The sequence below is a fragment of the Halichondria panicea genome, chromosome 1, assembly GCF_963675165.1.
Source record: "Halichondria panicea chromosome 1, odHalPani1.1, whole genome shotgun sequence".
Classification (NCBI taxonomy): domain Eukaryota; kingdom Metazoa; phylum Porifera; class Demospongiae; order Suberitida; family Halichondriidae; genus Halichondria; species Halichondria panicea.
The window spans coordinates 17,486,946-17,513,169 of record NC_087377.1 but is presented as its reverse complement, the minus strand read 5'-3'; the positions used below and the strand labels follow the sequence as shown (position 1 = coordinate 17,513,169).

The window sequence follows — 26,224 nt, the reverse complement described above, 5'->3', positions numbered from 1 at the left end:
ATTGGCCACCTTTAAGCGGCCTTGAATCGAGGCCATTGTGATAATTAAATTTGGTAAAGATCATTAACTACACATGCACATGTTGAATTCACTTTGCGCACAATAACACACACAAAATCAGTAGCCTACACTGATATAGTAGAAAGCAGACAAAAATTGTTTTGCTTTATATCATTATACCTGTTTCAGCATTTTGATCAAATATAAGCTTACTAGCCTCGATCACAGGCCGAGTTGTCGCTTTATAACAGTTAGGCGAACAACTAGACCAAATATAGCAATCCAGAGTCTGACACAAAGAGAGCTACAGATATATGGCCTCCAAGTCCGACACAAAGAGAGTTACAGAAATGGCCTCCAAGTCCGACACAGGGAGAGCTACAGATATATGGCCTCCAAGTCTGACACAGGGAGAGTTACAGATGTAGACATGCCTATAATCAAGGAACAAGAGTTCACTAGGAAGAGTACACAACTCCCAGGCCACTTAAAACCATAGTAGGCGAAATCAAATTTGCAAATAATAGTGACAAAGATAATCATCACTATTTAATTAACTGCCAGTAAGGCAATGAATAACTAATGTTATTCTTTCCTACTAGTTGCCCGTTTACAATAGTGATGTAGGTGAGACCAGGAGTGTATGAAGAGGAGTATCCAACTCCCACGCACATTCCATTCTACATGTACATATTGGACTAAATAATTATGGTGTTGCAATTCGTGCAGTTATCATCTCTTGATATTTCAGAAATTTAGCATGGCTACTATTAAAACTAGACCTAGTGAGCATTTTTTGCCTCACTGAATATATAGAGAACTAAATCTGTTGATCAATTAACCAGTTGCTAAAATATGTGTTTAATATTGTATACTCTCATCACAACGGTCAATGGTAGACATCTAACAAATTGGTCTCTGCGAAAAAAATTTTGAAACCGGCGTGCATCGTACTATTATTGCAGGTGACCCTCTCAAGTATCGATTAAACCATAATTATGTAACTAAAATAGTTCCTTTTCAAAAAAGAAATCGTAATTATCGAATCATACTTTTCTTTAAAAGTATAAGTAAGCACGAATACGTAATTACGTAACAGTTTAAAGGTCTATTAATGATAACAGGAGTGTATGAAGAGGAGTATCCAACTGTAGCAGTTGTAGTGTAAACTAGGTTACGGTACAAGTATGTCATACCACGTCACTATCAGACCGCATCTTAAGTGGGTACGTAGGTGTAGTAGTTAATTAGGATATCAGCATACACGCACATGGTCTGCTGTGGTTTGTACCTCCAGCCCATATTTAATTTTATTCATGGCTAACAGTTTACAAGTGTTAGTGACGATTCAGTCTGAGATTTAGAATGGAATGTGCGTGGGAGTCGCATACTCCTCTTTATACACTCCTGATGATAAGATATTCATTTGTTTATCGTATACTGACTTCTCCTATTAATCAGATTCATCTTCTTGATCTTCTGATGCCTTTATTAAGACTGCTCTGGATCAAGTGCAAGACAGAAGCAAGATCTCTTTAACTTTAGATGTGATAGCTACCTATATATCCTGACAGTGACATCCACGAAACTGTCATTGAATGTTTGGACACCTATAAACCACGCTCAATCCAAGAGTTTAAAGTGAAACTGTTTGTAGACCACGCAAGTCTAATTGATTTGTATATGACGAACTGTGGAGTCCATGGCAATAATTAAGCTAGCTCTCTAAACATTAATATATCGTTTTGCCTCACGAAATAGATACAGAGACTAAATTCAACCAGTTACTAAAAATAAATAATGAGCTACAGAATTGCTAGTTCTACTTTGGCATTGGCAATAATCGTGATCACATTTGCTCCATCTTGTGATGCTCAAATTACAGGTAGGACTGAATTCTTGTAGTCTAACTATTATGCATAACCATTAATCCTAGATGAGATCTCGTCAAGTGCTGGCAAAAAATTCGTGGTTTTTTTTCCCAATAAATACTGGTCAAGTAGTACACATAGAGTTGTTTTTGTTTATCACAAACCCGGAGTCAAGTGCTGTTAATTTCAGAGTCACTCCAATTAATATCAGTGGGAATGTTTCTAACTCTTCAACTAGTGTAAACGTTCCACCCAGTTTTGAGGTATTATCTGTTAATGAAAGGAACAAGGGGATCCTTGTTGAAGCCGACGGGAAAGTTAACGTGTATGGGCTATCTTTTGAACCATATAGTGCAGATGCTTATTTAGCGTTACCATGTTCTAAAATGGCAGTTGATGAATACGAATATTATGGAATCTCCTATGACATCTATATTTTTCCTAATGTGATTTTGTTTGTGGCTTGTGAAAATGAAACTGTTGTCAAATTCAATTCCTCAACAATAACACTAAATAGTATGGAAACATATCAGATTGCAAGTGATCATGATCTCACAGGAACAAGAATAACTAGCTCCAAACCTTTGTCTGTGTTTAGTGGATCTGATTGTGCTTCTGTTCCTCAAGATATAAACTACTGTGACCACCTGGTTGAACAAGTACCTCCGACTGTGACATGGGGGTCAAAATTCCTCGTAGCATCTCTCGATGGTAGATCTTCTGGTGAACGTATTCGTGTTCTTAGTGCCCGAGCAGCAAGTGTAGCTGTGAACTGTAACACTAACGTATCAGTCAGTGAATTCCAGTTGCAGAGTGGAGGGAGCTTCAGAGAATTTGAAATCCCTATTAACAGTTTCTGTAGCATTGAATCCACTTCTCCAGTACTGGTCACACAGTATGCGTATGGTAGGGAGAGTGATGGCGTAGGAGACCCATTCATGATGATAATCCCTCCAATTGAGCAGTTTACAAATAATTATGTTATTGAAGCGTTTCTTCTTTTCCGCGGATCCAACTATGTCACGGTGTATGTTTCTTCTGAGTTTTTTCAAACTGAACAAATATTATTGGACAATTCCATTGTTACTGGCTGGAGGAATGTTGTCTGTTCAAGTGGAGAGATTTGTGGCCATATAAGTAGAACGAGTGTGTCTACTGGAGCTCATTCTATCCGCCATCAAAACAGCTCAGCCATTCTAGGTGTTTCAGTGTATGGATTCGACACAACAAATTCTTATGGTTACCCTGGAGGCATGAGATTATCTCCCATACAATGCAACTGTGGTCAAAATTCTATTTGTTTGAATAACAGGGAACAGTTCAACTGTAGCTGCTTGAATGAATTTGTGGCTTCATTGTCTGAAACTGATGAAGTTGTCTGTACCGGTAAGTTGAGTGTTTAAATAGAAGGTCAAAATTATACTGATCCATTTGCTTCATTTTTTACCATAGCTATAACCTGTCCTCCCTTGACTGCTCCTACCAATGGCTTTGTGACATACAGATGTTCTACTTCTGATGAAAACGGCAACTATGGTTTTAATGCCATGGCTAACCACAGTTGTGACACTGGGTTTGTTCTGGTTGGTAATAGCACAAGGACTTGCACAGGAGATGGTAGCAGCACTACTGGTGTTTTTGATGGAGAAGCAGCAATTTGTGAACGTGAGCTTATGCAAAACATTACTGTTATGATCAGATGCTTTAATGTATAGCTTTATTCATGAATGTCATTTACTGCTTCAGATTCATTTCACTATAGCTATTACCTGTCCTCCCTTGACTGCTCCTACCAATGGCTCTGTGACATACAGTTCTACTTCTGATGAAAACGGCAACTTTGCTTTCAATGCCATGGCTAACAATAGTTGTGACACTGGGTTTTTTCTGGTTGGTAACAACACAAGGACTTGCACTGGAGATGATAGCAGCGCTACTGGTGTTTTTGATGGAGAAGCATTTTGTAAATGTGAGCTTACGCAAAACATTACCATTAACCCATGCCCTAATGTATTTATAATTACTGCTCCAAGAGATACTGATTCATTTGCTTCATTTCACCATATAGCTATAACCTGTCCTCCCTTGACTGCTCCTACCAATGGCTCTGTGACATACAGTAGTTCTACTTCTGATGAAAACGGCAACTATGCTTTCAATGCCATGGCTAACCACAGTTGTTACACTGGGTTTGTTCTGGTTGGTAACAACACAAGGACTTGCACTGGAGATGGTAGCAGCACTACTGGTGTTTTTGATGGAGAAGCAGCAATTTGTGAACGTGAGCTTATGCAAAAAAGTTGCTGGTAACCCATATTCTTTATTCATGTTTAAACAGAAAGTCACTCACTTATACGCTCCTGGTTCATGTATAATATAGCTTCCACAACTCAGACTTACACAATGACAGTAAAAGCTACACTGACAATGTCACCCCCCCCATCCTCCACCCCCTCCACCCCCGTTTTGCAAGCATTAGAGTGAATGCTCTCAATGAAAATGACAATGCTCCAATGACATTGCATAGTCGTGGAATATGCAGCCTTGGAAAACATTGTCAAGCATATAATTTTCCAACTAGCTAATACTCGTTTACGGTCGTAGCAACTGAATGGAAAACGTTTTTGCTTCAATTGTGGTTTATCTCTATAGGCGTGGTTCAGTGTGAAGCTGAAGAGGATTCTGTATGGGGGCTTGTCTTCCCTACCACTGTGGCTGGCTTTTTATATTCCCAGCAATGCCCACAAAATGGAAATGGAATAACTTTAGGTATCACTATATTATTCCATGTGACTGTGTGTTGATGTGCATGCATTTATAGGTACTGCGACTCGTTTTTGTACACTGGGTGGTGTCTGGGAAGCAGTGAATATTGATAACTGCACTAGGGAAGTAATCAGCTCACTTAATGACAGGGTGAGACTGAATCTGCAGTTACTGTAGTACTTTACACAAATACATGCACTGTGACGTATACTGATATTATAATGTCTGTATCGTCAAGATCAGTGAGATGAAGTTTGAGAGAATAGCCTGAGTTGCATGCCCTCTTCTCTTTAAAAGCCCATGATATTGCTCATGACGATCTTTCATCAGCACTAGTTTTCTATTCCCCATTCAGGCAAATGAACTATTTTCTAGAAATGCATCTCAGAACAATACATCTCAGAACAAAGTTGACAACCTTCTTGTTTCTCTTGCGGAGGCTACTAGTGTAAATGCAACAGGAGACTCCACCATATTCCCCCAAGACCTCAGCACTACTAATACGATCGTCAAGTCAAGTGTGAATTACCTAGTTCAAAACGTTGAGATTGCTAGTCCCATGTCTTCTCTTAATTTTAGTGAAGTAAGACTATAAGTTAAGTTCCTTTTGTTTAAATAATTGTGTCTTGCAGGAAGTTATAAACATTCTCAACAATGTTCTGGACAAGAGGAATACAGAAGGATGGGAAAGATTGCAAATGGTATAATGATATTATAGAACAGATACAGATATAGATAATTAACTGCAAATATACTCTCAGGATTCTACTGCTGAGAGTCAGCAACTGCTGTTGAACGCAGAGTTATATGGTCAGTATGTGTCATTGGCACTGAGGAGTGAAGCTGTGGATACAGGCAACATGACGGAGATCACACTTGTGAGACAAAACATCGGTATGCATACTTCACTATTTACTAGATAGTTGATTTGAAGCTAGTATAATTATTTGCATTTATCGTCCATGCAGTGCTAGCTGCAATTAAAGTTGACACCACTAGTCTGGATGACATTATCTTTCCTGAAGTTGTCAATCTCAGTGAAGAAACAGGCTCAGCCCAAACTGTGATACCAGCTGCTCTTCTTATGGAGAGAGGCGCTCTAGGTATTTCATACTTTGGTGGTAACCAAAACATATATTATGTTTGATATGTCTGTCTCAATTTTCAGATGGGAATGTTATAGCAGTCAACATTCTATTTTCCAACTTGGAGGATTTTCTTCCAAAAACCAACCTTGAAATGTATATTATCAACAGTACTAAGTCATGTTCTGCTCAGTCTCATTGTATGCTTATATATACAGGAACACAACCAGACCAGTATCACAGGTTATTTCTAGTCAAGTCTTCTCCAATGTGAAGTTAACTAACTCTCAGGCACAGGCAACCTTCAATTTCACCACCCAAAAGGTAGTTGGACTTACAAGCAACACTAATTCATGCTTGTGTGTGCAGTTCTCTGAGGATGAAGTAGCCGAAAATGCAAAATGTGTATTTTGGAGTGTTTCTAGGTGAGCGCTCATGTCCTTTATTGTTTTTCACCTTTAATTACCACAATAATCGTTATTTTTTCAGTGATGCGGCCAACAGCACATGGTCCACAGAAGGTGTGACTACAGTCAGTGTGGATGAAGACAAGCAAATGAGAGTATATAATATTGTCTGTGAGAGCAGTCATTTCACAGCATTTGCTGTTCTAATGGATGTCACTGGAGCACTGAATGTGAGCCTCTTGCAGCGAACTAATTTACTTATTTATATGCTTGGTCTTTTGTAGAACACAACTCCAGAGATCAGGTTTGCTCTATCAGTGGTGACTTATGTTGGTTGTTCCATCTCCATCTTCTTTCTTCTGTTGTCTATCCTCTATTTCTTGACATTGAGGTAATTATTGAAGGACTATTATATAATAGCTTTATACATGTATAAAACCTTACTGTGTTGTTGATGTTTAGAAAAGAGCTACTGACCAAGGTTCATAACTTCATTCATCTCAACCTGTCTATTTCTTTGCTCCTTGGTTACGTGGTGTTCCTGTCAGGAGTAGAGACTGCTGTGGCCAGCGAGGTATCACTTGAGTCGTCACAGTGTATCTATAAATTATGCAATATTATATATATATAATATATAGCTGGTATACAGTTTACCTTAAAACTTTAACAGACACATGCAGCTGAAATTCATATTTATGAGCAAGCCTTATATATCATAAATTAATAGTGACTACTCCATTTGTGAACTTTGCGAGTGCTTATTCATCGCAATAATAAGATCGCAGATACCTATATAGCTATGTTAGTATATACAAAACGACCGAGGTGGCCATAATTCAGAGAGCCGGATTAGCGAGAGTCTGTATATATAATTATGATACTCTATATATTGATCATTTAATGTTCGCAGGTAGCATGTGCGTTTGTGGCTGCTCTCCTTCACTACCTGTTCACTACTGTGTTCTTTTGGATGCTGTGTGAGGGGAATCATGCTCTATCTGATGTTGGTGCTTGTCTTCAACCAAATATCCAAGAAATGGTGGATATTCTTTATTATTGGATGGGGTAAATTATGAAAATAATTATTATTAAGATAAAACATTGGGTATGTGTTTCTTGCAGTTGTTCCAGTGATACCGGTGGCTATATCTGCTGCACTGATTCATGACCAGTATGGCACAAAAGAATAGTAAGTGTTCGTAATTCAGTGGAACCCTATAGACAACTGCATGCATGTTACAACATAATCAGTGGTGTAGGAAGGGGCTTCCCCCCCATCTTTCGAGGCTATATTAAGTCATCTCTATAGAGATGACTTATCAAGCTGCACTATGTAGATAGCCGTACTTTTTCCCATTAAAAAAACTAGAACCCCTCCTCCCACTGAGAAATTACGCCACTGATAATACAGCGTTTCCTATATAATTATATGCATTTCCAATAGAATGCGTGCAATTATTTTGCATGTATTTGTGTAAAGTAATTCCAGCGCAAATATCAATGCATGTATAATTTTAAATCTTTACTACTGACAATATTTATTCATCCCTATATTATAACATTCAGTTGTTGGATTGCTGTTGGTGCCGGTGATAAAGGAGCCATATGGGCATTTGTTGTACCGATGCTACTAGTTGTTCTGGTGAGATCTGTATAGCTTGCAAATGCATCGATAGTGTATATATATATATATAGCAGCAGTTTTTGACTCAGAGTACAAATCTGCCTCATTGTATAATATAGCAGCAGTTTTTGATAGTACACATCTGCACTCATTAGTTTACCCTTATAAATTATGACGACTATACCTGTACAGGGGCGTAGGGAGGGGGAGGGCTTTGGGGGCTGGAGCCCCCCCTTTCTCTGCAAAAACTACACTAAGAGCCCCACCTTCTCTGATGAGTCCAGCCTGGGAATTACTGGTATAGATTAGTGGCAGACAAACAGCATGTCCAAGAGCTAGCTATACTATACTAGTAACTTTGATTCTTTAGTGCAACTAAGCTAGCTAGCTACGGCTAGCTAGCTAGCTTTAGCAGTATTATTACTTGAAGCAAGGTGTGGCTATTTCTTGCACATGCGCAAAGAGTCATTAATTAGGGGGTGTGGCTTCCGGCTGCCGAAAAATTTCGGCGCTCTGCGCCAAGTAGTTTCTGGCGCTTCGCACCCTAACAGCTCAGCCCTCCCTTCCTCAAATTCCTGCCTACGCCCCTGCTGTACAGGTGAATGTATTCTTCCTCTTGGCTGCTTTGCGCAGTGTCTATAATCAGAGAAAGTCAACCATGCAACGAAGTGGAAAAAAGGAATCTCAGTTACAATTATTCTCGTGAGTGTGTCAACTCTCATTCGTGCTATTCAGTAACACGTTGGATCCCAATGCTTATACATACAGACAACTCTTCAAGGCCACCATCATTCTCCTTCCATTGCTCGGGCTGACTTGGGTGTTTGGTCTACTCTCAGTCAACAGCAGCGCTATTGTGTTTGCATGGTTGTTCTCTATCTTTAACTCACTGCAAGGCTTGTTCATGTTCATCTTCCATGTGCTCAGGAGTGAAAAGGTGCGTGTTTCATTTTTTAGCATTTTTATGTCTATATATAGATCACTTCTAATTTTTAGGTCACAAACTTCCTAAAGCAGTGCAGAAAGAGAATGGATAGCGTTGTATCAATTTCTGCCTCAGGAAAAAACAATCTGGTATGTCAATAATTATATATATGCATATAATTATTGGAGTGTATTATATGCTCGTTTCCATAAGAAATTATAGTAGGACTGTGAAATATCTATTATATGCATGCAGAGTAAGAATCCGACGAGTGGTGTTCAGCTCAAGCCAAGTCTCTCTAGTTTCAGCAAACATGACCATAGTACCATGCAAGATGAAGCCATTAAAGTCGATGAGACTGCTGCATCTGAATTCGGCTCAGAGAAGTCGTACATTGCTGGATTGCTTGAAAATGATGAAGAGTGGCACAAACCTATGACCTTTAATTGGATAAAAGGTTTTTCTAACTCACAGGAAAGCCTTAAAGCACGGCTACTAACATAGCATAATTATTGATAAGGTATACATATACACTATATACTGCCCGCTATACTAGCGGAATGTTATTTATTGTTTTTTGTTATTGTATAGATCGATCTGCATGTATACTATTTATATTCTCACCGCATTATGACGTTGTGAACATACAAACATGCACAATCGAATGGCAACGATCTGCGCCAAACCACCAAACTTTTACCGAGAAACTAAAATCCGGTCAGTGTATATTTCCGCCACTCCAAATCCTCACATTCATCTCTAAATCTAATCCATTTCTGATATAATTGGTCCAATCACATCCGTGGACTTATATATAGCTATACATATAGAAATTTCCCCTCACAAAAAACATCATCATGTCCTGATTTGCAGTTCTCCGAAAACATCAAGAATCCCGGCCCTGCATGTGCATTCCAACCATTTAATATGTGGAAATTGGGAGGGGCTTCACTATAATTATGGTATATTGGGTGTGGGTTACCAATGGTTACCAATGGGGTCAAAACTGAGTCAGTGGGAGCTAGCCTCGTTCCCAGGCCGATTTGTCTCTAAAATGATGCTATAGGTTGATAACTAGGAGGCGACCTAACGGACAGATCGGCTTGGGAACAAGGCTATAGGTGCATGGGAACAAGGCTAGGTGCATGGGAACTTGCAATTGCTTAATTGTATCAGAAATCTGTATATACATGAACCAGGCAAGGTTATAGGTAGCAGAAATTGACGAAAATCATTAATAATAAATATTATTTGGCATGTAGATTAATGGATAAATAATGTACGTGGAAAGAAACATTGACACACATAATTTAAAAGTCCAGCAGGTGTTTGCTATCACCTACTGTGACACTGCTAACAGTCTTAACAGTTTTTCTCCAGAGCAGCAGCCATCTTTGTTCCCTTCTTTGTTTCTTTCCTCCCAGCACACGAGCAACTCTCTGAAGATCGATCATCCGTTTCTTTCAGCTCCATCTTTCGTATATGCGAGGAGAGGGTGCTCCCTGACACTTTGCCAATCCCTATAGTTTAGGCAAACCTTGGTTTAATCCCTCCAATAGCTTTGCAGAGCTCTTGGCTTGAGATGTAACCACAGCGACTGCAACACAAGAGCACAAGACATTCAAGTGGAGTCTAATGAAGCTTATGCACAAGTGAGGAAATAAAGTTAAATTTTGTGTAATGATTATCTTATCCCAGACGGCAAAACGAAACATAAAGTTGCAGTCAAATCAACTTATTTCCTCAGGCACATTATTCAATAGACAATTCTGTACAGATATAATTATAGTAAACAAAATTAATGTTAACGATGATATTGTAGCCCCTAGTTTCTGTATGGTTTCATTTCTGAGAAGCAGTTTTTTTTATCTTTTTTTTTTTATGAAAGATTTAGCAATTAATTGCAAGGATACACAAATAGCTACAAAGCTAGGGTGAAGTGAGTCCTATAACATACGTTTTAATAGTTACAACATGTCAACTAGATGTGAATACAGATGTGACTTAAATGAACTTATACTAGTACAGTCTACTAAAGTAAAGTCCTTGTGGCTAACCAGCCTATTCCATATTGTGATTGCATGCGGAAAAAATGAGAATTTGTAAAAGGATGTTCTACATTGGTAGGGGACCAGAGTAAAACAGTTAACAGTTCTACTACTGTAAGTCATATTTCTCTTGGTTGCTGGGTTGTTTGGGAAGTCAGTTAGATTGTGTAGTATTTTGAAAAGGTGGCATAGCACCGCAGCAAGGCGCCTCAGCTGCAGAGAAGGAAGCCTGGTAAAGGTGAGCAATTCTTCACTTTTCAAATTCCATTTCTTCAGACAGACTCTCATAGCAAATCTCTGGACTTTTTCTAAATTGTTTATTTCACACTTGTGAAATGGGTTCCATACAGAGGATGCGTATTCCAGATGTGATCTCACGAACGATGTATACAACTTTAACAGTGTTGTTGAAGAAGAATTCCCAGAGAACCTGCGATGTAGGAGACCTATCAACTTCCTTGTTTTATTACAAATCGTATTGATGTGAGTGTGCCAGCTCAAGTCAGCCGATATGGTAATTCCTAAATACTTGTAGTTAGAAACCTGCTGCAGTACATAACCATTTAGAAGTAGAGTTGGAGCCTTCAATGAGCGCGATGTTTTCTTAGAAGTTATCAAGGTACAATCACAGGTTCATACATGGAGAAGTTAATGTAATGCTGATCATGTGATCTACTACCAATGACATTCTTTAAATGCAGTCATGTGACTGTACCTTAAATGTCAGGCTTTTTAAGTGTGCAATAAGTTCGAAGTTATTGTAATGCTTGAGGCTTACGTAACGCATGAGCGCAGTGAGTGCATTATACTCATCTCCGTGCACACATTAATACACATTATTACTATAATATTATATATAGCCAAGACTTAGTGTGATGTTAAAATTTAAATCAGTAGCCTCAATTGGCCTTGAATCGAGACCATTGATAATTAAATTTGGTAAAGATCACTACACATGCACAATCATGTTGAATTCAATTAAATTTTTATGACTTTGCACAAACCAATTTAACACACACAAAATCAGTAGCCTACACTGATAGAGTAGAAAGCAGACAAAAATAGTATACTGTTTTGCTTATATCAGTATATACCTGTTTCAGCATTTTGATCAAATATACTAGCCTTGATCACAAGCCGAGTTTTGCTTTTATAACCGTTAGGCGAACAACTAGACCAAATATAGCAATCCAGAGTCTGACACAAAGAGAGCTACAGATATGGCCTCCAAGTCCGACACAAAGAGAGCTACAGATGTAGACATGCCTATAATCAAGGAACAAGAGTCACTCTAGGACTAAGAGTACACAACTCCCACTTAAAACCATAGAAGTCATAATAGTGACAAAGATAATCATCACTATTTAATTAAGTGCCAGTAGTAGGAGAGGCAATGAATAACATAGTTACTAATTTATTCATTGCCTTTCCTACTAGTTGCCGTTACAATAGTGAGCATCTGTGGTAGGTCAGACGGAATGCCTTTTGTGCACAGTCTATTGGAGTTGCATACTCTTCCTAATGAACTCTTGGTGATAATTATAGCCAATAACATAGATACCACTAACTCTGATAATTATAGCCAATATAGTGGTATCTACGTATAACACTAACTCGGTACAGTGCTGCAATAGTGGTATCTACGTATAACAGTAACCAGTACGTATACGGTGTTGCAATTCGTGCAGTTATCATGCATCCACAATTGGGGCAAAACCTTGTGACAGTGCATGGTATACTGTATAGCCATGCAGCAACAAATAATTATTCCATAATTTACTTGGCGCTCAATTGTAATAATATAGGCATGGATCGGAGTGAGACGTTTTTGAGTTTTTCTTTGAGAAAATGCTTTCCAAGGATGTTATTTACTTACTTATATACTTAGTCAGTCGAGTAGAAGGTGCTAGCTGTTGTATTTAAACAGTCTCACTCGTTGCTATGTCACATTTGTTGCCATCACTTGTAAAAATCATGTTTGTACAATGTATATACAATGTACATGAGAAAATGTGTATATAGAGTGTAATGTGTCATTTTCATTCATTCCTCTTGACAGGGGACTCTAAAACTGCATCTACGGGGCTGTGATTCTCAATTAATAGCACCCACTACGGGGGGGGGGTTAAATAGATCTAGGGGGGGTTATAGTAAATCTAGGGGAGGGGCTTGATTTCAGAGATTTAGCCTGCATGGCTATAGTGAGCATTTTTGCCTCACTGAATAGAACTAAATCTGTTGATCAACCAGTTGCTAAAATATGCATTTTTATCTTCACCACAACGGTAAATGGTCGACACATAAAAAAATTTTTTTCTCTGCAAAATTTTTTTTGAAACTGGCGTGCTTTACGCTATTGTTGCGGGTGACTCTCTCAAGTATCGATTAATAATAGAAAATTGAAATATCTTTTTAAACTAAAAGTAAGAAATCGTAATTATCATGATTTTAGAAGCATATACTTTTCTAAGTACGAATACGTAATAACGTAACAGCTTAATTAGGTCTATTAATGATAAGATTCATTTGTTTATTGTACTGAGTTATCCTATTAATCAGATTCATCTTCTTGATCTTCCGATACCTTTAAGACTGTTTATATCTCTGGATCAAGTGCAAAGACAAAGGACATCTCTGATGTGACTCAACCTTGAAAGTTTGGACACCTGAACCAGAAAAGTTTATCTACGAGCAAAATATATGTTCTCAGTTTGAGGACCGATATTTAACCAAACTGTTCCTTGATCTGCTATAGACCAAGATTTGTATCTGACAAACTGTGGAGTCCATGGAAATAGTTAGGCTAGCTCTAAACATCAATATATCGTTTTTCCTCACGAAATAGATACAGGCTAAATTCAGTCAGTTGCTAAAAATTAATAATGATCAGCTACAGAATTGCTAGATCTACTTTGACATTGACAATAGTCATCATCACATTTGCTCCATCTTGTGATGCCCAAGTTACAGGTAGGACTGAATTCTTGTAGTCTATATAATATATATAACTATTATTCATGTATTCCTTGAATTGTTCATTAATCCTAGATGAGATCTCGTCAAGTGCTGGCAAAAAATTCGTGGTTGGTTTCCCAAGAAATCATGGTCAATCAACAGTCGAGTTGTTATTGTTTATCACAAACCCAGAGTCAAGTGCTGTTAATTTCACAGTCACTCCAATTAATATCAGTGGGAATGTTTCTAACTCTTCAACTAGGGTAAACGTTCCATCCAGTTTTGAGGTATTATCTGTTAATGAAAGGAACAAGGGGATCCTTGTTGAAGCCGACGGAAACATCAATTTGTATGGAATGTCTTATCGTCATTATACTACAGATGCTTATTTAGCGTTACCATGTTCTAAAATGGCAGTTGATGAATACGAATATTATGGAATCTCCTATGACACCTTTAATAGTGACTTTCCTAGTGTGATTTTGTTGGTGGCTTGTGAAAATGAAACTGTTGTCAAATTCAACTCCTCAACAATAACACTGAATAGTATGGAAACTTATCAGATTGAAAGTGGTAATGATCTCACAGGAACAAGAATAACTAGCTCCAAACCTTTGTCTGTGTTTAGTGGATCTGATTGTGCTAGAGTTCCTCAAGTTGTACTCGATTGTGACCACCTGGTTGAACAAGTGCCTCCGACTGTGACATGGGGCTCAAAATTTCTTGTAGCATCTCTCGAGGGTAGATCTTCTGGTGAACGTATTCGTGTTCTTAGTGCCCGAGCAGCAAGTGTAGCTGTGAACTGCAACACTAACGTATCAGTCAGTGAATTCCAGTTGCAGAGTGGAGGGAGCTTCAGACAATTTGAAATCCCTATTAACAGTTTCTGTAGTATTGAATCCACTTCTCCAGTACTGGTCGTACAGTATGCGTATGGTAGGGGTAGTAATCACGTGGGAGACCCATTCATGATGATAATCCCTCCAATTGAGCAGTTTACAAATAATTATTTGGTCGAAACGTTTGCTCTTTTCGCATCCAACTATGTCACGGTATATGTTTCTTCTGAGTTTTTTCAAACTGGACAAATATTATTAGACAATTCCATTGTTACTGGCTGGAGGAATGTTGTCTGTTCAAGTGGAGAGATTTGTGGCCACATAAGTAGAACAAGTTTGTCTACTGGAGCTCATTCTATCCGCCATCAAAATAGCTCAGCTGTTCTAGGTGTTTCAGTGTATGGATTCGACTTTTACAATTCTTATGGTTACCCTGGAGGCATGAGATTATCTCCCATACAATGCAACTGTGGTCAAAATTCTATTTGTTTGAATAACAGGGAACAGTTCAACTGTAGCTGCTTGAATGGATTTGTGGCTTCATTGTCTGAAACTGATGAAGTTGTCTGTACCGGTAAGTTGAGTGTTTAAATAGAAGGTCAAAATTATACTGATCCATTTGCTTCATTTTTCACCATAGCTATAACCTGTCCTCCCTTGACTGCTCCTACCAATGGCTCTGTGACATACAGTAGTTCTACTTCTGATGAAAACGGCAACTATGCTTTCAATACCATGGCTAACCACAGTTGTGACACTGGGTTTGGTCTGGTTGGTAACAACACAAGGACTTGCACTGGAGATGGTAGCAGCACTACTGGTGTTTTTGATGGAGAAGCAGCAATTTGTAAACGTAAGCTTACTCAAAACATTATCGTTAACACATCTTTAATATATAGCTTTATTCATGAATGTCATGCATTTACTGCTCCAATAGATACTGATCCATTTGCTTTATTTCACTATAGCTATAACCTGTCCTTCCTTGACTGCTCCTACCAACGGCTCTGTGACAGACAGTTCTACTTCTGATGAAAACGGCAACTATGCTTTCAATGCCATGACTAACCACAGTTGTGACACTGGGTTTGTTCTGGTTGGTAACAACACAAGGACTTGCACTGGAGATGGTAGCAGCACTACTGGTGTTTTTGATGGAGAAGCAGCAATTTGTGAACGTAAGCTTACACAAAACATTACAGTTAACCCATGCTTTAACGTATATCTATATATATTCATGAATATTATTTACTGCTTCAGATTCATTTCACTATAGCTATAACCTGTCCTCCCTTGACTGCTTCTACCAATGGCTTTGTGACATACAGATGTTCTACTTCTGATGAAAACGGCAACTATGCTTTTAATGCCATGGCTAGCCACAGTTGTAACGCTGGGTTTGTTCTGGTTGGTAACAACACAAGGACTTGCACTGGAGATGGTAGCAGCACTACTGGTGTTTTTGATGGAGAAGCAGCAATTTGTGAACGTGAGCTTATGCAAAAAAGTTGCTGGTAACCCATATTCTTTATTCATGTTTAAACAGAAAGTCACTCACTTATACGCTCCTGATTCATGTATAATATAGCTTCCACAACTCAGACTTACACAATGACAGTAAAAGCTACACTGACAATGTCACCCCCCCCCACCCTCCACCCCCCTTCACCCCCTCCACCCCCTCCACCCCCGTTTTGCAAGCATTAGAGTGAATGTTCTCAATGAAAATGACAATGCTCCAATGACATTGCATATAGTCGTGGAATATGCAGCCTTGGAAAACATTGTCAAGCATATAAATTTCCAACTAGCTAATACTCGTTTACGGTCGTAGCAACTGAATGGAAAACGTTTTTGCTTCAATTGTGGTTTATCTCTATAGGCGTGGTTCAGTGTGAAGCTGAAGAGGATTCTGTATGGGGGCTTGTATTCCCTGCCACTGTGGCTGGCTTTTTATATTCCCAGCAATGCCCACAAAATGGAAATGGAATAACTTTAGGTATCACTGTATCATTCCATGTGACTGTGTGTTGATGTGCATGCATTTATAGGTACTGCGACTCGTTTCTGTACACTGGGTGGTGTCTGGGAAGCAGTGAACATTGATAACTGCACTAGGGAAGTAATCAGCTCACTTAATGACAGGGTGAGACTGAATCTGTAGTTACTGTAGTACTTTACACAAATACATGCACTGTGACGTATACTGATATTATAATGTCTGTATCGTCAAGATCAATCAGATGAAGTTTGAGAGAATAGCCTGAATTGCATGCCCTCTTCTCTTTAAAAGCCCATGATATCGTCATGACGATCTTTCATCATCACTAGTTTTCTATTCTCCATTTAGGCAAATGAACTATTTTCTAGAAATGCATCTCAGAACAATACATCTCAGAACAAAGTTGACAACCTTCTTGTTTCTCTTGCGGAGGCTACTAGTGTAAATGCAACAGGAGACTCCACCATATTCCCCCAAGACCTCAGCACTACTAATACGATCGTCAAGTCAAGTGTGAATTACCTAGTTCAAAACGTTGAGATTGCTAGTCCCATGTCTTCTCTCAATCTTAGTGAAGTAAGACTATAAGTTAAGTTCCTTTTGTTGTTTAAATAATTGTGTCTTGCAGGAAGTTATAAACATTCTCAACAATGTTCTGGACAAGAGGAATACAGAAGGATGGGAAAGATTGCAAATGGTATAATGATATTATAGAACAGATACAGATATAGATAATTAACTGCAAATAATTATACTCTCAGGATTCTACTGCTGAGAGTCAGCAACTGCTGTTGAACGCAGAGTTATATGGTCAGTATGTGTCATTGGCACTGAGGAGTGAAGCTGTGGATACAGGAAACGTGACGGAGATCACACTTGAGAGACAAAACATCGGTATGCATACTTCACCATTTACTAGATAGTTGATTTGAAGCTAGTATAATTATTTGCATTTATCGTCCAGTGCTAGCTGCAATTGAAGTTGACACCACTAGTCTGGATGACATTATCTTTCCTGAAGTTGTCAATCTCAGTGAAGAAACAGGCTCAGCCCAAACTGTGATACCAGCTGCTCTTCTTATGGAGAGAGGCGCTCTAGGTATTTCATACTTTGGTGGTAACCAAAATATTGTATATCCATATATTATGTCTGATATGTCTGTCTCAATTTTCAGATGGGAATGTTATAGCAGTCAACATTCTGTTTTCCAACTTGGAGGATTTTCTTCCAAAAACCAACCTTGAAATGTATTTTATCAACATGCAGTATACTAAGGCATGTTCTGCTCAGTCTCATTAATTGTATGCTTATATATACAGGAACACAACCAGACCAGTATCACAGGTTATTTCTAGTCAAGTCTTCTCCAATGTGAAGTTAACTAACTCTCAGGCACAGGCAACCTTCAATTTCACCACCCAAAAGGTAGTTGGACTTACAAGCAACACTAATTCATGCTTGTGTGTGCAGTTCTCTGAATGAAGTAGCCGAAAATGCAAAATGTGTATTTTGGAGTGTTTCTAGGTGAGCGCTCATGTCTTTTATTGTTGTCCACCTTTAATTACCACAATTATCGTTATTTTGTCAGTGATGCAGCCAACAGCACATGGTCCACAGAAGGTGTGACTACAGTCAGTATGGATGAAGACAAGCAAATGAGAGTATATAATATTGTCTGTGAGAGCAGTCATTTCACAGCATTTGCTGTTCTAATGGATGTCACTGGAGCACTGAATGTGAGCCTCGTGCAGCAAATACTTATTTACTTATTTATGCTTGGTCTTTTGTAGGACACAACTCCAGAGATCAGGTTTGCTCTATCAGTGGTGACTTATGTTGGTTGTTCCATCTCCATCTTCTTTCTTCTGTTGTCTATCCTCTATTTCTTGACATTGAGGTAATTATTGAAGGACTATTATAATTATAATAGCTTTATACATGTATAAAACCTTACTGTGCTGTTGATGTTTAGAAAAGAGCTACTGACCAAGGTTCATAACTTCATTCATCTCAACCTGTCTATTTCTTTGCTCCTTGGTTACGTGGTGTTCCTGTCAGGAGTAGAGACTGCTGTGGCCAGCGAGGTATCACTTGAGTCGTCACAGTGTATCTATAAATTATGCAATATTATATATATATATATATATAGCTGGTATACAGTTTACCTTAAAACTTTAACAGACACATGCAGCTGAAATTCATATTTATGAGCAAGCCTTATATATCATAAATTAATAGTGACTACTCCATTTGCGAACTTTGCGAGTGCTTATTCATCGCAATAATAAGATTGCAGATACCTATATAGCTATGTTAGTATATACGAAACGATCGAGGTGATCATAATTCAGAGAGCCGGATTAGCGAGAGTCTGTATATATATGATACTCTATATATTGATCATTTAATGTTCGCAGGTAGCGTGTGCGTTTGTGGCTGCTCTCCTTCACTACCTGTTCACTACTGTGTTCTTTTGGATGCTGTGTGAGGGAATCATGCTCTATCTGATGTTGGTGCTTGTCTTCAACCAAATATCCAAGAAATGGTGGATATTCTTTATTATTGGATGGGGTAAATTATGAAAATATTATTAAGATAAAACATTGGGTATGTGTTTCTTGCAGTTGTTCCAGTGATACCGGTGGCTATATCTGCTGCACTGATTCATGACCAGTATGGTACAAAACAATAGTAAGTGTTTGTAATTCAGTGGAACCCTATAGACAACTGCATGCATGTTACAACATAATCAGTGGTGTAGGAAGGGGGCTTCCCCCCCATCTTTCGAGGCTATATTAAGTCATCTCTATAGAGATGACTTATCAAGCTGCCCTATGTAGATAGCCGTACTTTTTCCCATTAAAAAAACTAGAACCCCTCCTCCCACTGAGAAATTGCTTCCTACGCCACTGATAATACAGCGTTTCCTATATAATTATTATATGCATTTCCAATAGAATGCGTGCAATTATTTTGCATGTATTTGTGTAAAGTAATTCCAGCGCAAATATAAATGCATGTATAATTTTAAATCTTTACTACTGACAATATTTATTCATCCCTATACTATAACATTCAGTTGTTGGATTGCTATTGGTGCCGGTGATAAAGGAGCCATATGGGCATTTGTTGTACCGATGCTACTAGTTGTTCTGGTGAGATCTGTATATAGCTTGCAAATGCATCGATAGTGTATATATATATATATAGCAGCAGTTTTTGACTCAGAGTACAAATCTGCCTCATTGTATAATATAGCAGCAGTTTTTGATAGTACACATCTGCACTCATTAGTTTACCCTTATAAATTATGACGACTATATACCTGTACAGGTGAATGTATTCTTCCTCTTGGCTGCTTTGCGCAGTGTCTATAATCAGAGAAAGTCAACCATGCAACGAAGTGGAAAAAAGGAATCTTTACAATTATTCTCGTGAGTGTGACAACTCTCATTCGTGCTATTCAGTAACACGTTGATCCCAATGCTTGTGTATGCAGACAACTCTTCAAGGCCACCATCATTCTCCTTCCATTGCTCGGGCTGACTTGGATGTTTGGTCTACTCTCAGTCAACAGCAGCACTATTGTGTTTGCATGGTTGTTCTCTATCTTTAACTCACTGCAAGGCTTGTTCGTGTTCATCTTCCATGTGCTCAGGAGTGAAAAGGTGCGTGTTTCATTTTTTAGCATTTTTATGTCTATATAGATCACTTCTAATTTTTAGGTCACAAACTTCCTAAAGCAGTGCAGAAAGAGAACGGATAGCGTTGTATCAACTTCTGCCTCAGGAAAAAACAATCTGGTATGTCAATAATTATATATATGCATATAATTCTTGGAGTGTATAATTATATGCTCGTTTCCATAAGAAATTATAGTAGGACTGTGAAATATCTATTATATGCATGCAGAGTAAGAATCCGACGAGTGGTGTTCAGCTCAAGCCAAGTCACTCTAGATTCAGCAAACATGACCATAGTACCATGCAAGATGAAGCCATTAAAGTCGATGAGACCGCTGCATCTGAATTCGGCTCAGAGAAGTCGTACATTGCTGGATTGCTTGAATATGATGAAGAGTGGCACAAAACTATGACCTTTAATTGGATAAAAGGTTTTTCTAACTCACAGGAAAGCCTTGAAGCACGGCTACTAACATAGTATATATAGATATAGTATACATATACTATTTATCTATACTGCCGCTATACTAGCAAAATGTTATTTATTGTTTTTTGTCATTGTATAGATCGATCTGCATGTATACTATTTATAATTATTCTCACCACATTATGACGTTGTGAACATACAAACATGCACAATCGAATGGCAACAATCTGCGCCAAACCACCAAACTTTTACCGAGAAACTAAAATCCGGTCAGTGTATATTTCCGCCACTCCAAATCCTCACATTCATCTCTAAATCTAATCCATTTCTGATATAATTGGTCCAATCACATCCACTCACTCAATTTCCCCTCACAAAAAACATCATCATGTCCTGATTTGCAGTTCTCCGAAAACATCAAGAATCCCGGCCTTGCATGTACATTCCAACCATTTAATATGTGGAAATTGGGAGGGGCTTCACTATAATTATGGTATATTGGGTGCGGGTTACCAATGGTTACCAATGGGGTCAAAACTGAGTCAGTGGGAGCTAGCCTCGTTCCCAGGCCGATTTGTCTCTAGCTATAGGTTGATAACTAGGAGGCGACCTATCGTTATTTTAGGGACAAATCGGCCTGCATGGGAACAAGGCTAGGTGGGGAACTTGCAATTGCTTAGCTGTATCAGAAATCTGTATATATATACATGAATCAGGCAAGGTTAGGTAGCAGAAATTGGCGAAAATCATTATTATTTGGCATGTAGATTAATGGATAAATAATGTACGTGGAAAGAAACATTAACACACATAATTTAAAAGTCCAGCAGGTGTTTGCTATCACCTACTGTGACACTGCTAACAGTTCTTTCTCCAGAGCAGCAGCCATCTTTGTTCCCTTCTTTGTTTCCTTCCTCCCCAGCACACGAGCAACTCTCTGAAGATTGATCATCCGTTTCTTTCAGCTCCATCTTTCGTATATGCGAGGAGAGGGTGCTCCCTGACACTTTGCCAATCCCTAGTTTAGGCAAACCTCGATTTAATCCCTCCAATAGAATGCAAGCTTTGCAGAGCTCTTGGCTTGAGATGTAACCACAGCGACTGCACGTTCCTTGTATGGGCATTTTAACATCGGATTTCACAGACAGGCTGTCCCCGGAATGGATAATATCGATAATAGCACTCGGACGGATTGATTCCAGATCTTTGAGATAGGCCCGAGCGTGGCCTCTGTACGCGTTGGGTGAGTACACACACTCGGTGGAAAAGTAGTCCAGTTTCTTAAAATAAGCGTACATAACAATTTCTTTCTCGTAGGTGTATTTGAATGGCTTCGAGCGTGGTATGGCCCCCTCCGTTCCCGTGGTGATAGCGGTACAGCGTCTAAGTCGAGCAATATCTCCTCTCAGTATATTCATGAGTACAGTCTCGGCAATATCGTCAGCGTTGTGTCCAGTCACTATCTTGTCGACCTTTAGACCCATGGCTCCTCGGTCCAACGCTTGTCGTCTAAACACGCCACAGAAAGTACAATTGTTTTTCATTCCTATTTGTTGTACAATAGCGTCCATAGTCCATCCATAGAGTTCCTTGTATGAGAGAACCTTCAGCGGTAAGTCGTACTGGACTTGATTTCGTTTCACCGTCTCCAAGGAATCGTCACGGTAACCGGTGATCCCTTCGTCAATCGAGAGGAGTATAAGGTTCAGACCGTAACTATGTCTATCGTTGAGTGTCTTCATGATATGAGCCAGCACAGTCGAGTCTTTTCCTCCCGATGCTCCAATAGCTATCGTCTCTCCAGGGCTGAATAGTTGGTGTGTAACAATAGTGCGATGGACTTCATCTTCGAAGGCTGCGTAGAAGCATTCTTTACAAATGACTTGTCCAGTTTTGGGCCTCTTCAGAGCAGCATTGTTAGTAGAGCACACAGCACATAATACTGGCATAGTATAGTCTTCAGGAGAGTGAGTAAATGAATGAAACTATAGTGTACTTGTCTGAGTAATAATTATGCGTTTCTTGATAATGCGCACTTGAATAAATGTGCTTCAATTAGAAACACCATACCCAACGTGGCAGCCATTTAATGACCACTCTTTGCTACAGATCTGCTCTCTCCGTTCTCAAAAGGTTATCAATTTCTCATTCAATTGTGTGTCGAGACATTTAGGATCGTCCTCTGCAGGGCCATCTTGGTTAGACCTCGCCGTTATCAGCCACTGAAGCTCAGTAGATGCTACGTCACTCGGGTGATCAGTATCATAGGCAATATGTGTGCAGATAGGATCATCTGGGTGGACCTGGAGGTGGGGGATTATAGAGAAATGTTCAGATTACTACACACACACACGTCTACCCTCACACACCACACACACACACCCACACACGTCTACCCTCCCCACACACACACACAATATTCACTCTACACTCGCCTGGTATCAACCCACTTTGCTCTGAAATCAGATGACAGGTACGCATAATATTATGTATGATATAATTATATTATTATCATTATACATGTACACTATACTCATTGCTATTGTACACACTATATTCACAGTTCTTGATATACATTATTATATATTCACCGACAGGTCTTGATGTTGAGGTGGATACTATACTGGAGATGGCGTGTATAGTCACAGATACTAACCTGAACATCGTGGCTGAGGTGATGAGGTTCAAATAATTATTAACAAGATAATGATGGCTATGATAATTCTGAATCTCCCATTCCCAGGGTCCAGAGGTCAAGATCCACCAACCTGACTCGATACTGAATGGAATGGGACCGTGGTGTACAGAACACCATGGAAACGTAAGCACGGTTACTAAGGGCAGACAACATTTTTCTGGTGCACTTTTGTCTGTGTAGTGTGGTAGTGATTAATTTTGGCAAAAGAAAGAATCTGTACACAGTGTACTGTTTCACAAAAAAATGTTAAGTGAGTTAGAACAATATCTATAGAAACACATCAATGCTGTGCTTTGATCTTAACTATACCGTATAGCGGGTTATTTTTGTACAAAGAAAATGTATTAAAGTAACCGTTTTAAGGTGTACGAATATACGAAATATTAAACTTGGTATAGTTCATACATGTGAATATACCCGCTATAAGATATGTATGTACTTCTCCCCATACGTACAGTCTGGACTCACAGCTGCCTGTCGGTCATCCACCACATCTCTTGTCCAAGCCGAGGAGGCCATGTTATCGTTCGTACAAGGCCACACCCCCAAAAGTGTGTGTCCACTGGCGGGAAACACCGTCCATATGGACAAACGGTTCCTGGACAAGTACATGCCACGCTTCAGTGGTCACCTACACTATAGAATAATAGATGTGAGCAGCGTCAAGGAATTATCGAAGTAAGACTGTATACCATAATTATAATAACGAGTGAATTGGTGTGTTTTTTTTATTTGGCGTCTCGGGCATGGCTACTATCATAATGGCAATGACGTACATCCTTTGGCTATCTTTAGTACTAATCGCCAACATTTTTTCTGTTATAAGGTACGAATTGAAAATTATGTGTGTGTGTGTGTGTGTGTTGTAATTGTTGCAGGAAGTGTCTAATTATTGTGTGAGCTTTTTTGCCACATTACCCATGCACTACTATACTGTTGTTATGACATCATGTTACTTGTATCTACCCTCCTCCAGACGTTGGTACCCTAGTGAATACAGGAAAAGTCCGTTCAAGAGAGGAGCTCACAGGTTAAAGATTACCTGCTGCTTGTAATAATTAGTTAATCGTATGATATGCTATTAGCGACTGGAGAATATACAAGCAACAAGCACTGGCAAGCTTACGCCTCGTGCAATTAGTAGCCTTGCTATTTCGTGCTATTAATCCCATTTTGCACTCTTAGCTATACTATTAATTATGCTAATTATCTTTTTCATGCAGAGCTTTGGAGGACATAAAAGAAAGCATTGAAGAACTGAAGTATTACAAATCAACTGTCTTTAAATGAAAATAGCTAAAATGATTTGTAATTATTATGAACAGTTCAATATTACATTTTTCTAATATATCCGTGCATATTCCATGTTCCATTGTAACCAAAGAAATCAGTATAAAATGAATCTACTGCATATTCGTTAGCATGTTGGCTGAGAAACTTCTTCATTTCTATAATGGCCGAGGGGCCAATGGTTTCGAAATCATCTCCGTAAATGGATCCATCTTTACCGATATCACGGGGTAAGTTAGGATGGACATCCTTGATGATAAAGTAGTCACCTGTCTTCATATACGAGCCAAAGTGGTTCATTATTCCATTGATGTTTGTGTGGGCGTCTTCAATTACTAGCCAAGGGTGGGGAAGAGATTGGAGCATTTCAGAAGTGAATGTTTTCTCGATTTCATAGCTGTTCCCCTCAAAGAAATGTACATTGCTCGGTTTTATTTCTTTCACTCTCTCTTCCAGATTAGACAGTTCGATGTCCATGGAATAAATGGTACTGTCTACCTCCATGAGTCGCAGCATATCCGCCATCCACACTGCAGATCCTCCAGTAAATGTGCCCAGCTCAATTACCGTAGCTGGTCGTAATCTCCAGAAGAGCTCGTGAAAAATCACCATATCATCGGCTCCTTTTAGGATAGAGCACCCCCTGTGTTGCATCAAGTATTTGCCTTTGCCTTGAGCTATATCAATGCCTCTAGGGGGTAATCGGAGCGATCTTCACGATTTGTAATCTTTTGGAATCGATTTGGAGAAGTCAGGAGTTTGTTTAATACGGCTCCTTTGTCCCTCAAGTACTGCTGGTAATGCTGTGGAGACTTGTTATTATACTCAGTGGTTCTTCATTGCAGTAGCTCAAGAGTCTTGCACTTTGCAGTAAATTAAATGGTTTTCCTGTGACTGTCTTTAATTGATTGCAAAACAGCAGAGGCTTGGTCAATAGTCTGACTTGTCTGATCATCTTGTTGCTGATTCTATTTCTGTAAGAGTTGAAATTATGTAGCTACATGTACATGTAGCTAGATCTACTGAAACATAACTATTTGAAAATTGTCACTCTCTGCTCTAGAGAGTCTACTGGCCAGCAGAAATGTATCAGTTGCCATGCATGAAAGCATTAGCCTCGATCCCAGGCCGATCCGTCTCCAATTGAACGCTAGGTCTCCTACTATTAAAAATCGGCCTGGGACCGAGGCTAGCAAAGTGTGTATGCACGCATTTATATGGGAGTTGAAAATAGCAAAAAAGAATCAGTTATCACTGCCAAAACATATTAATGCGTACTTGGTACATGCAATTTCCTTGTCCTTTATAATTATTTGTATTCTCGACCCACACTCGACCCACAATTCTTCATGTTTGTCATTTTTTGGTATTGGGCCAACATTGCTAAATTCTAAATATGAGTTCAAATTACAATGAAATGGTCCTAATCGACCTGTGGTTATATAGAGGCCATCAATAAATATAGCACTGTGATCACTACTATACATGCATACATGCAGCCTGCAGTGGAGGCCTTTATCTTATAACACTAGTATTACTGCATATAAAATTAGGCCACCAAATCGATTTTATGCTGACCTTTAATAAAACCACAAAAAGTCAC

The 26,224-nt window shown here is 39.0% G+C and overlaps 5 protein-coding genes across 9 annotated transcripts; 3 read left to right on the top strand and 2 right to left on the bottom strand.

Moving 5' to 3' along the window:
• Positions 1 to 1,481: 1,481 nt before the first annotated feature.
• On the top strand, positions 1,482 to 20,816 carry LOC135352375 (adhesion G protein-coupled receptor L3-like). 5 transcript variants are annotated; one of them, XM_064551559.1, is made up of 24 exons: positions 1,482 to 1,885; positions 1,937 to 3,257; positions 3,324 to 3,536; positions 3,634 to 3,840; positions 3,940 to 4,152; positions 4,524 to 4,640; positions 4,693 to 4,787; positions 4,993 to 5,220; positions 5,270 to 5,338; positions 5,399 to 5,531; positions 5,606 to 5,740; positions 5,806 to 5,878; positions 5,941 to 6,046; positions 6,092 to 6,147; positions 18,112 to 18,259; positions 18,314 to 18,420; positions 18,496 to 18,607; positions 18,941 to 19,094; positions 19,148 to 19,214; positions 19,603 to 19,678; positions 19,857 to 19,957; positions 20,023 to 20,191; positions 20,249 to 20,326; positions 20,436 to 20,816. In XM_064551559.1, exons 1-24 carry the CDS (start codon positions 1,871 to 1,873, stop codon positions 20,682 to 20,684), a joined length of 4,242 nt encoding a protein of 1,413 aa, XP_064407629.1. In that variant the 5' UTR covers positions 1,482 to 1,870; the 3' UTR covers positions 20,685 to 20,816. The 5 variants fall into 5 exon arrangements, 4 of the variants coding, with proteins under 4 accessions (XP_064407629.1, XP_064407630.1, XP_064407631.1 ...); XM_064551560.1 differs by lacking the exon at positions 3,634 to 3,840; XM_064551562.1 differs by lacking the exons at positions 1,482 to 1,885; positions 1,937 to 3,257 and having other exon boundaries at positions 3,410 to 3,536; positions 3,618 to 3,840.
• LOC135352383 (adhesion G-protein coupled receptor D1-like) lies at positions 6,592 to 9,340 on the top strand. Its single transcript, XM_064551572.1, has 8 exons — positions 6,592 to 6,703; positions 7,040 to 7,194; positions 7,252 to 7,318; positions 7,696 to 7,771; positions 8,352 to 8,455; positions 8,522 to 8,690; positions 8,750 to 8,827; positions 8,934 to 9,340. Exons 2-8 carry the CDS (start codon positions 7,119 to 7,121, stop codon positions 9,180 to 9,182), a joined length of 819 nt encoding a protein of 272 aa, XP_064407642.1. The 5' UTR covers positions 6,592 to 6,703; positions 7,040 to 7,118; the 3' UTR covers positions 9,183 to 9,340.
• Positions 20,817 to 21,378: 562 nt separating the features above from the next.
• LOC135352381 (cytoplasmic tRNA 2-thiolation protein 1-like) lies at positions 21,379 to 22,690 on the bottom strand. Its single transcript, XM_064551570.1, has one exon. It carries the CDS (start codon positions 22,580 to 22,582, stop codon positions 21,449 to 21,451), a length of 1,134 nt encoding a protein of 377 aa, XP_064407640.1. The 5' UTR covers positions 22,583 to 22,690; the 3' UTR covers positions 21,379 to 21,448.
• Positions 22,691 to 23,231: 541 nt separating this feature from the next.
• LOC135352386 (oligoribonuclease, mitochondrial-like) lies at positions 23,232 to 24,742 on the top strand. Its single transcript, XM_064551575.1, has 5 exons — positions 23,232 to 23,307; positions 23,377 to 23,454; positions 23,789 to 24,009; positions 24,308 to 24,361; positions 24,555 to 24,742. The coding sequence occupies exons 1-5, from the start codon at positions 23,263 to 23,265 to the stop codon at positions 24,619 to 24,621; spliced, it is 465 nt and encodes a 154-aa protein (XP_064407645.1). The 5' UTR covers positions 23,232 to 23,262; the 3' UTR covers positions 24,622 to 24,742.
• Positions 24,664 to 25,652, bottom strand: LOC135336827 (rhamnosyl O-methyltransferase-like). The gene is made up of 2 exons (XM_064532733.1): positions 25,645 to 25,652; positions 24,664 to 25,333 (listed from the first exon to the last, which is right to left on the bottom strand). Exons 1-2 carry the CDS (start codon positions 25,650 to 25,652, stop codon positions 24,664 to 24,666), a joined length of 678 nt encoding a protein of 225 aa, XP_064388803.1.
• Between the last annotated feature and the right edge of the window lie 572 nt (positions 25,653 to 26,224).